General features: G+C 31.0%; 1 protein-coding gene across 10 annotated transcripts in view; it reads right to left on the reverse strand.

The window, feature by feature from the left end:
• Positions 1–12,156, reverse strand: part of LOC118204438 (latrophilin-like protein LAT-2) — a 134,149-nt gene that overhangs the window by 74,822 nt on the left and 47,171 nt on the right. For all 10 annotated transcript variants that reach the window (XR_015043578.1, XR_015043581.1, XR_015043580.1 and 7 more), the window contains 3 exons: positions 10,232–10,358; positions 9,849–9,952; positions 5,950–6,052 (listed from right to left, as the gene is read on the reverse strand). Coding sequence is in view for 6 of the 10 variants with exons in the window: in XM_085825709.1 (XP_085681835.1) it covers positions 5,950–6,052; positions 9,849–9,952; positions 10,232–10,358 (334 nt within the window). In the remaining 4 variants the exon portion in view is untranslated. The remainder of the gene's footprint in view (positions 1–5,949; positions 6,053–9,848; positions 9,953–10,231; positions 10,359–12,156) is intronic.

Here is a 12,156-nt window from a genome sequence, read left to right on the forward strand (position 1 = left end):
TTAGCCAACTGCAAACTCCCACAATGAGTGTAAGTTAATAAATTTCTAACAGTTAAACAGTTGATCCTTGTTGTGCAAATTATTATAAACTGATTATGCTTATAGAAATACATAAACTTACAACAATGACCTTCACTATTTAATCTTATTTCAGTTGCTCATATTTCCCTAGAGGGAAACATTATATCTAATGAGCTCAAAATATTTTTCTTTAATAGGATATGCTTTAAAACATTACGATATTTTGACAATTATAAATGAAATATTACAAAGCTGAAATAACGATAACTGTACTTTACTGTACTTATTCGTGATGCTAGCATATTTAGTAATTTCTTTTGGCTTTGTTAAATATTGCTTATTGTGTGGTGTTCCCAAAATATACTTAATTATAAATATGATTTTTTTTTTGTTTTTTGTATTTAATTCTGTGCTCCACGTTGCTCAAACTGTTCTTAAGGAAAACTGTGCACAGTTCTGATATGAACTGAACAAAGAATAATTTAGTTAAAAAATGAACAAATGAATTCAAGTTAGCGAATGTGATTTATGCTTAAAGTAATTGGGACAAGACAAAATTTAAGGTATGTTACATTTATATTCTAGTATGTCTGCCAGCGGCAGAGAAATAAAGTAACGCTCGGCATTGTCAGTTCGAATGCACGCGAATAAACTGGCAGAATTTGTGCTTTCGTGGTTTTTCTTTTGTGTAATGTGGATGCCATTCAGTTTCCCTTATAAAACCCTCCACGAAGACATTCCTGGCCTTGGTGGATACCGTTGTATATGTCGCCGCGTAATCCCCTCCCCCTCAGAATTTTTTTCAAAAATGTACTTACGTAAAAACTTCCACTATGTCAATATTTGATTATACAAAAAATAAAACAGTAAAAAATGCAAAGCAACCCTTTAATATAGCTTGCGACGAGTCCTACGAGATTATATTAGCACTCATTGAAATCAAAATCTCAGTGCAGAATCAGTGACGTCACTGAATTAGGGAATAAATCGTTTTATTTAGTTTCATAATAATTAGAGCTCCCAGCTTACAAAGGTTAAATAAAGAAAAGTTTAAATTTAAGTAAATAAACATTTTTATTCCCTTTTCCTAATGACTCAGAACCTTAGAAAAAAAAAAAAAAAAAAAAAAAAAAAAAAAAAAAAAAAACTAAAACTAAAACATTTTTACTTTCATCAGAAGGATTGAAATTTTGTGTTTATAATATTTTAATGATAATAATACTATTTCAAAGCTTCATGTCACACATTTTCAAAAATTATTATTATTAACTTCATGTACTTTGATTGTAGAATCATTCTAAGTGACAAAAAAATTCTGCACTTCTCATAAGAAACGAAAATTTGAAACTTGTATATTATTTTCTCACAGCTGGGAAACAATATACAATCACAATATTATTAATAATAACAAAGAATTTCTAGAAGCTGTTTCTAAATATAACTGCAGAAATTTAGCGTAATCACAGTGTCAAGAAAATAATATAAAAATTGAAAATAAAATAAATAAAATCTATTAATATCACAGATTTCTACATTGTCTGTCAATTTCATTTTTTTAAAGTGAAATGTAATCATTCTGACTTCAATATAAATTTTGAGAAAAAGTTAGATCGGATTAATTAATAGTCAAATTGTCATACATTAATTCAAATTTAAATCAGTCACTTTCTTATTACCATCTGATGAGTTTTTAGGAGGGATGTGATGGATATTTGACCATATTTTCTATGGGTTAGTTTAGAGTTCTATAGGTTAGTTAGAAGTTAGAACCATGTATAATAATGGAATGAAAGAAAATAACGAAAATAATTCTTACCTTACCTCATCCGACATATTTGAGTATCAAACACCGATTATTGTTTCGCTTTAGCAATTCATGCTTTATCTGAAGCATTATTTCAGAATGAAGCACAGGTAAAGACAAAATAGGAAATTATAATCCTTGATGATAAAGATACGTGCGAAATATTAACTCTTAACTTGTGCTGTGATCTACAGTTTTGACCTTTTAAAGTGGCAATGGTTAACATACGCTTGCAACGTTTTGAACTGTTTACATTGTGCAAGCTGATGGGAGACAACACCTACATCAACATTTTCTTACAGATATACAGTTTTCTAGTATTTAAAATGGATTCTATAATTAAGCAAATAATTTCATTCATCACTGTATATAATTATAAAATTTTAGTTTCTTTACTCACTGTCCATTCCAGATGAAACATTTCTCGAAAAATTGTTTAATTTCCTACTCCAAACACCAAAAATGCAATATTATTATGCAGTGATTTCAAGTTGTGTTCACGTATGAAGCGTATATAATGGGAAATTATGTTTTGCTGAAAAATATTTTTATATTTTTCTCTTGTTATTTTGAGAGATAGAATAATTATGCCAAATAAATTCGGCATTCAAGATTAACAGTATTATAGTTTGTTGGTCAATATTATAGTCTGAATAGGCCATTCAAAATTCTTTTCTCCTCTCGGTTTCCCTGGTAACTATGATGACGGCAACTGCAGAAAAGTCCCCTCGTTATTTTTTCGCCATTTCATTTTAGTTTATGAAAATAAATTTAGTTTATGAAAATTAATTTAGTTTATAAAAATAAATTTAGTTTATAAAAATAAATTTAGTTTATGAAAATAAATTTAGTTTATAAATGAAACACATTTCATCAAAACTGCACGAATGAAAGCTAAAATGAACTACAGCGCTAGATGAGGCGGAGAAAACAAATAATGTATGGTGATTAGGGTGTATGGTGATTGCGATTGTAAACGAAAGAGTGTTGTAAAAACTTACATAATATTTTATTGTCTAACATAAAATATTATGAATTCTTATCAGTCTAACATAATATTTTATTGTTTAATAGAATCCATCTTATCCTGTAATTGGAAGTTTTCTTGTTAAAATACTTTATCGCGAGTATAATTTCCACTGCCAGTTCTAATAAAATGTACTCAGACAGAGACATGCTCAGTCTATTTGCAGAGACCATTAGATTTTTCAGAGCAAGAAACAAGAAAATAAACTGTACTGTCTCCATTTTTCGAAATACGGATTTTCTGATAGCTAGACGGGCGTACTCATTACTTACACCATGATAGCGAATGCGATAATTCCTTGCATTCATCCAATTAAAGCAGAATGGGAAGGGGCAGGGAACCTGTTCTACCCGATCTAAGTGATGACGAATTATCTTTAAGTAAATTTATAAAGTTTAAAGTCTTTCACTATTGGAAATTGTGACTAGAAATCTTTGTAGGCGTTAATAGACTTATCGCTAAGTTTAAAAAATATGCTAAAAAGTGTTGTCTTTATCTTCTGTATGATATTCGTTCAAAAGTACCACAGAGACTTAAACTACATGCGTTGAACAAAAGGAACTCCAGCTGCGTACAGTTCGCCAATTTTTATGGAAAGAACTCAAGGTTGAAATTGAAATTTAAAGCTAAATTTGAGTAACTAATAGCCAAAGTCTACATAGCGTAATTTAACACGAAATTGGCTCGGACTTCACCGGCGCGAATTTAACTATCGGCAAGTATAATGCAAGGCCGAAGACTTATTTGCTTTCTGGTTGTGAAGCGGAAAGAGAGAACGGACATTAAAAATTCCAAGTATAAAAGAACTAGTTATTCTAATTAGATAAACCTCACGTATTTTTTATGCACATATTCAGGCGCTATTTTATAAACTATTAAAATTTCTGGAAGAAACGAAAGAAATCCCTTGTAGCCTCTCCGGCCTTTGAACCACGGATCTTCCGATAGCTGTGTGACCACGAGAACACACAAGTGATTAATGTGATTATTTCCTATACTCTCGCCTCAGAGGCATTACTTAACATCTTCCACTTAAGAGTCAGCTTTCCTGTTTAAGTGCAGTTGAACAAGAACACTGCTAATGATAATTTAAATATAGGCAATCTTATCCTTCAGGTCAGGATTGTTATTTTTTCATGTGTTTGAATATGTAAATAAGTTAAGAAATTAGTTATTCTCGATCAATACAAGTAAGATGATTATATTCTTTTACAGACATTTAGTACAATGAATTATCTCCCATCTATTAAGTTCATAATATGCTGCTACAATTAATAACTATATAATATTTTTCTCTAGATTCACGAAATGAAGATTATTTGCTTTTTTAGAATTATAATTTTTTTGTCCAAAGGGGTAATTTGCCCAGAAAGATTATTAATTTCGTTTTGGCATTTTTCGTTGACTCACTATAAATGTCGGTTCACTTTTCAAATTGCTTCCCCCAAATATTAGAGTCCTGTATTATATTTAAGGAAATTAAATAATGAAGAATCTGCTTGAATGCATGCATGTTTCTCGCATTGTGATAAAACAATGGTACCTAGACTCATCAAATTTTGAATAACATATGTTTCCACTCGAAAACGGGTACCTGGAAGCCGAAATTTAGAATTTGGAATTTGTTTTATTACCTATTTCATATTTTCTAAAACTCTAACGAATTTTTGATTAACAAACTCAACGATTTCAAAGAGAGCAATTACAATATTGTACAGAAAGTAAAACATTGTTTCCTCCAGCGCGCGGAACTGTGTATCGGAAATTCTAAAGATACGCTATTTTAAATATTTTATGATGTTGCTGTTGAATTGAATTTTATGTTTAAGTGCGAAGAACATGATATTTAATAAATAAAGGTAGGACACAAAACGTTAAAAAAAAACGACCTTTTGGGCGTAATGTAAAATCTGAAAGCTTTCAGACTTTTATATTTTTCTTTTTTTTTTTTCTGGTATTTTGAATTCAAGATAATTTTGTATTTTCAGTGGGTAACAAATTATTCCTCCTGACTTATGATAAGAAATTATTCGCTATGAGTAACATTTGTTTAAAAGATTTTAATTGTTGCTTTTTAAAATTTGCGTTGAACTAAAATGGTGGATTCGAAGAAGGGAAAAAGGAATGTGTTAAATAAGGAAATCAAACAAATAATACCAGAAAGCATTAATTAATTGCAAGTATGTAAATCATATTATGATATGTGTTAGAATAAATTAGTGTCATTTTTGCATAATGAAACTCGGTAACGTCAAGAACAAACGAGGGCAAATGGTATATTGGGCGAGAGAAGATTCTACTTGAGTTTCAGATGAAAAGAAATCCTAAAAAAGAATTTGTGCTAACGTTATATTTGTGCTTCATTCTTTTTCAGAATGTTACCTTCTTTTATGGAACATACTCCTGATAATATTGCCAAATAGGTAAGCCTGAAACTATTTAAAACTTATAAATGAGCCTTTCGTAACTTCTGTATTGCAATACTTCGATTTAAATGTTTGTAAAGACTGTTAAGACTGTTAACTTTGATTTGTATTATATTTGAGTTTAGCAAACTCTAACTTGTTAAATAAAGATTTCAGAGCTATTCTAACTTATGATTCTTTAATAAAACTATGCTAAATAGAAGATAGTGTACTCAAACGCTCTAACTATATTAAATGCATGACATATAATTATGAATTGACAATCCAGAATAATAAATTAATTAAAAAAGGAAAGCGGATGAGAGGAATGGACTGCTTTATTTTTAATTAGATAAATATTTTTATGCATAATACGTACATACATTAATCAGATTTATAAATACTATTTACAAGATTGTACCGATTAATCGGCCTTTCAATTATCCAGCCTACAATTAATTTCCCCTAAGAGCAGTAAATCAAGGTTTCTAGTGATTTAATTTAGGAGATAAAATTCTTCCTGGATTGAAATCTTGGCCAATTCATACTAGCTCATAATATGCATACTTGTGTATTTTAACACAAGTAAAATAAATTCAAAGAATTACACAGAAATCTCTTAGGGGAAAAAATGTATCAGCATTTATAACGTCAACTTTGAATGCAAAATTAAGGGACAGAATATGACTTACAATAGTTCCAACTCTTTGCAAGCCCGACTGCACCAATATATTCATGCATAACAAGCAAATTGCGAGATTGCAGGTTATTGTGTTACGTCTGCTTCGAAGAGACCTGCAATAAAAATACATATTTTTTTTTAAACTTTTAAAAACAAACAAAAAAAAAAAAAAAAAAAAGTGCATTATTCGTACTCAAGAAATGATTAAAAGCTTTTTAAAAGATACGAAAAGTCCTCACAAAAGAATAGCACTTTGGACAGTCATTTCAGTTATATACAAATTACGTCTACGAAATTTTAGGTTTAAGTTCGCACAAAATCAAAAGTTGAAAAAAGTAACATTCTTGCCTTTTTAGCCTTCAATGTACCTTCCTCGTGAATCTTTACAAAGCTTGACTTACAGCTACATTAAATTACCTCGCAGAGCTCATCTTTTTGAATATTTTGAAGTCTCTGATTACGATTTCCTACATTTCTTCAGTACTATTAAAATAATGATAGTTAAGGTAAGCTTTCCTTTTATGGAAGAGTACCAAGTCAAGCAAATGCCAAATCTGGTGAAGAGGAAGGTTGAGAACTGTGACACTTTTCTTTGCTAGAAACTACTTGAAGAAAACGTAACTGAGTAATGGCACATTGTTATGCAGCAGAAATCAGTTATTCTTCAGTTTTTTTTATAGCCTAGCTCACTGGATTCTCTTCAGTTTTGTTAATTATGTTTTAATGAAATACGAATATTTTTGGTATTTTAATTTAACATTTTTATGAAATATTTATGAAAAAAAACAATATGCCTCTCGGAAACAAGTTACTTGTAAATTATCCCTTTCCGAATTAAAAAGTATCATTAACTTGGTATTAAATCCACAATTTTTTGACCGAAGTTTGTTTCCGTGGTAAACCTTCCAAATCCAAGAATATGATTGTCGTTTTTATCTTAGAATTATAAGTAAAGAACGAAGTTTCATTACCAATCACAACTTGTTTGAGAAACATCCAAATTGAATCACATTTTGCAACTAAGTTTTATTGTCATTCTTTACTCAACTTCCCTATCCATGAAAGCAGATTCTTATTGGTGAATCCGTAATTTTCCAAGAAAACTTCACGGAAAATTCTGTCTACAATCAGGCAATATTTTAGAAAACGTAAGTTGACATATCATAGTAATGAATGTTGTCATTTACTGCTTGGCAGGTTTACCGCTTGAGATTTATTAAAAAAATAGTCCTAAAATTTGTAAACGCACTGTTTACAGATTTTCAAAATTATACACTATTTTTCTTTAATACACAACATCACACATGAAATGCAAAACATAGTTAGCAATAACATAAATTTTAAACAAAAATGACACTAGAAGCCATACATTTAACAAGCACATATAAAACAAGTAATATGATTTTTTTTTTTTAAAGTCAATTCGGTACTTTCCATTTTGCCGGCGCAAATCTCGCCAACTTTATTGGCGACAACACACAGGCGACAATACACATAAAAAATGGTTAACAAATGTTAGTTCTAAGAAATTTTTTATTTTGAAGGCATAAACATTTTAATACTTTTAAAATTTTGTAAAAAGACAATAAATTTGTAAAAAGACATTAATTTAAGAATTTACTATGCCTTCATGGTACAACATCCTGATTCGCCGTTTCATACCACGAGACCCCAAGTGATCTCATCTCACGTAAACTACGCTACAAAAATCTGATTCTCTGAGTAATTACCTACATTAATTTCAAGTTAAATGTTAATTTGGAGTACAAGTTTAAATGCAAGAATTATTTCAATTCGTATGAATACCTTACTTAGAAATTATGCAGAACTGCAATGCTTTACTTCGTTAGTGAATTCTCATTAGAACTGATGAATTTAATTGACTTTGCTTTTTCTATATTTTTGCCTTCGGGTGAGCGGTGTGATTGCATCCTAATTGATTTAATTACCGCGAATGGCCTTAGGGCATAAAATTGAACTATCTGGTAAAAATTCTATGTAATTGTATGCCCGTATTGAAAGAAACAATCAATCTGATAAGAAATGGCTGCGACTTGTTTTGAAAATGAGGCGTAAAAGGTTACCAGCGAGAATATTCCGTTTGACATCGGTTGTATCATTTTTGGCGACTTTATCGCTTGCGCCGCAAAATGGAAAAATGCTGTTAATTCCTACTTAGGTCAACAAAAACAAATTTTATTTTAGTTACTTTTTATTAACATTATTAACATTCTTTCGTTTATAATTTATGAAGCTGATGGTGGTCTATAATTTCTCGTTCTATCCATCTCTTGTAATGCTTCATGATTGCAAGGAACCTTTCCAGTGAGTTCCGAGCAGTCCAGTTCTTCAAATAATATTCCATCTAATGATTTCACACGACTCAAGGCGACATATGCTTGACCTGCTGCGAAGAGTTTTCGTAGGAAGCTTTTCTTGGAGGTTATGTTTTTTTTTTTCTCTAATCGTCGCTTGCTTTGTATTATAGTTTCTTTTCGCTTTCTTTTCGCATTCTCCGTTTGTGAAGCAAGAGTCATTTTAAAGGGTTATATTTTAAACATATATTATTATCACGTTAACGTAGAAATATGGGGAGAGTGTTCGCTACAGAATGGGACATTACATCCGCTTCATCCAACTCTATAAAACTACAATTCTTTAATTCCATGCACTTTAAAAATCTTTAGAATTCTGTCTTACTGTTGCCACTTATTTTTGTTAAATATTACAATCCCATTTATCACAGTCATGTACTATTATTTATAAGTTGTTATAAAATTAATTTTTACAGCACGTGAGAATTTCTAATAAATGGTCATTATTTGTAAGTCTTATAATAATAAATGGTCATTATTTGTAAGTCTTATAATAATAAATGGTCATTATTTGTAAATCTTATAATAATAAATGGTCATTATTTGTAAGTCTTATAATATATTTAAAAAGCCAACATATCTTTAGTTCCGATAAACTGGAATAAATAAGTAGCAATTGGCTTTAATATGTGAAAAACTGTATTAACATCAAGTGTCATCCACTACAAGTTTAAAAAAATGTATTTTAACTTCGGATAAACAAAAAGCATTTTATTAAAGACCGAAAATTTGAACAAGATATAGGGAGAGTGTGAGCTAACAGTAGGAATTTAATATAAAAAAGAGGATATCTGAAGTACGCATTATTTCTTGCTACTTTCTACAGAATATTCTGGGCATTTCAAAACTTTCTTGAACATCGACGATATGTTGCATTAGAGATGTGGATGGTTATGTCAAATTTTACTCTTTAAGAGGTAGGCGTGGGTTAGCTCTGAGGATGTATGAGGAATAGTTTCAATTATCGATACAGAACGTTCGACGGCAAGTATAAGAAAGTCAGCATAAGATTCAATCTGTTTGCAGAATTCATGTTATATATGGGCTTGACGCGTTGATAAAATAAGTAATGGGAGTACTAAATAACAGTAAAGTGATAGTTAAAAGATGATATATCCCTTACGGCCGATTCCTGCATCCTGCATAGAGTACTATTTTTTTTTTTCTTTTTTGTGATAGCTAGCAATTTTTACATTCGAGTGGTCCAGAATGTAGGTGGTTAATTGGGGTTTGGTTTGTGATATCTAGTTTATACAAGGTTGCACATTCTTATACTTCTACTACTTTTTGATTTCTGGATTTGCTATTTAAAGCGAATTGTTATTTCTGAGAAATGATCTGTAACGGTATGAGGATTAGCAATCTGTTGTCTGTCGGTCTATCATTAATGCTAAACATTTAGATGCAGTTTTTATACAAAGTAGTTCGTTAAGTATCACCTTGAAAAAAAAAAAAAAAAAAAAAAAAAAAGAATATTGCAGAGTGTTGCAGTTAAATGGACATTCATAAGGAAATATATCACTCTGGGACTTACCGAATAGTCAAGATGAGAGCTATAGTAAGTGTCAAAGCCACCATGGAGAAACAGCTGAGTATGAGGGACAACAGGCTCAGAATTTTTTCATCTATTTCACTAAACTTAAGAACACACAAAAAACAAGAAGTAATATTATTATATCCATAAAAATCCAAAATTTGGCTTTAAATATTATATAGCAATTAAAATTTCCTAAAACATTACTTCATAGATATTTCAGTGTTGATCTCTAGTTAAAACTTTTTTGATAACATTAATAAAAGCCAGCAAGTAAACTGCATTTAGTAGTAGGACAGCAGTATTAGTAAAGTGAATTTTAAATCCGAATTAATGTACATTATTGATTAAAGTGCATTGTAATAACATAGTAGCTGTATTACCCCATAACCGGCAAAGTCCATGAGGATGGCAAAATTTGTCAGATGATCACATTCGCATTCTGTGTAGGAATCACTTGAGTTGATCACACGACAGCCATTTGTGTCCCAAACTCCATATTTAGTGCTCCTGATAAAGGAAACAGGAAATGTTACATCTCTGAGGCGTTTGAAAAAATTTAAAGACTTAGTTTCCTTAAATATTGATTCTTGGGCATGAGCTTATGTCAACAAATTTTCTCAAAATGTGGCGGAAAATTTCGAAAACAGTTTTAACGCTTTTGCATTGAAAGGTCTTTAAATATAGCGTTTAAACTTTTAGTTTGGCTTAATTTGTTGAGTTACGGTAAAGCATGTGAGAGATATTTGCTCAAGGGGATGTATGCCTTCGTGGGCGAATTTATAATGGGAACTAGCTCACATCCACGTTATACAAGGATCCCGAAAACGCCCATGTAGCCAAACCGTTCGTCTTGAATCGGACCTAGGTCGAACTACCAGTGTTCATGACTTTACCACCCGGCCGCTAGAGGGGTCTCCACAAAGCAAAATTCCAGTTGTGGGCTTACACTAAGCTATTTGTCTATTTGATCCCTATTTAGACGATCATGCTTATTATCATGATATTAGACTTACCATGCCATCCTTGAAAACAACCACAGATACAGAAGAAGGTTTAAACAGATCTTTTTATTAAAACTTTGAACTTTAAAAAACGTACAATTTGGGGTCATAATTTAATCTCCATGGCTTGCTTTGTTTCAGATAACATAATAGTTGAATCAACATTTGTAATTTAGCTCAAAATCAAAAGCCTATCAAGCGTTGGCTTAAGCTAATTTTGCGTGAGTAACTCGGCTGAAGAAAGGGCTAACGCTGGATAAATAATTTCCAAAAGTGGGTGAGAAAATAGAACAATCGTCATCAAAACTCTCTAACTTTCAAGAGCTCTGGTCTTATATATATACGTGTCTCCTTTACAGTTTGCTGAGAGCTGACAAAAAGTGACAGTGCAGTTCAAATAATAAGATAATGGTTTAATTAATCTAAATCTTACACAGTTAGTAAAATATTTATTTACTAACTACATATTTTTATATCTAATGAGTTATAAACAAAGGTTCATATTTTTTATGCAAAATTTACTCAGATACTTAAGTTTTACTAACGTTTATTTTATTTTAAATCTTTACTATCACTTCTTATTTTCTACTTCCGGCCAGAATTAAAAGCGTTAACTTATTAATGCAAAAATTGTCTGGCGAACGCCAAGTACTTAAGTTGTGGCTTTTTGCCAAGCGAGAGAGAGGAAGGAGTTAGTCGAAGCAGGCAGCTTGCCTTAGAAGTTTTACTCGGTTGCTGGTTGCCTTCCAGGCCAGAGGTTTAATCCTCGTGATAATTTTAAACGTATTGTAGTGTTAACAGTTCTCTGTACTACATACGGCTTCCTGTTAATATACGGCCAATCTTCCTTGTTTATTATTCCAAAGTTAAGTTAGAGTTTAGTTAAATATTTTTATATTCTTACGTTCAGACCACAAGTAGTTGGTCTCTGTATTCCGAAGTACGGAAATTATTGTAAAGAGTGAAAAATAAAGGGTTTTGTATACCCTTCCTGTGTATCCTGTCTACTTCCCACATTTATTGAACATAGCTTTAGTAAGCTCCCTGTTCCGAGTCAGGGTCTTTGCATGTTCCCAAAGAAAGTAAGGCGGAACATTGAACCTGATAACTTGAGAAAGAATTTACTTATTAATTTTATTTTACTATGCTTATTAGCGATGTAAATCAGGGAGCGTAAAAGACAGTTAAGAAAATAGCTACGAAACAACAGAATGATAGTTTAATGTATCGAGTAAAATAGCATTCGTTGTTAGATATGCTACTGATTTCTTGAAAATATCTCTGAAATTTGCGCTTAAATCATT

Source organism: Stegodyphus dumicola, chromosome 10, assembly GCF_044657685.1.
Source record: "Stegodyphus dumicola isolate Sdum_Otavi_A_Nest chromosome 10, ASM4465768v1".
In the NCBI taxonomy this organism is placed as follows: Eukaryota; Metazoa; Arthropoda; class Arachnida; order Araneae; family Eresidae; genus Stegodyphus; species Stegodyphus dumicola.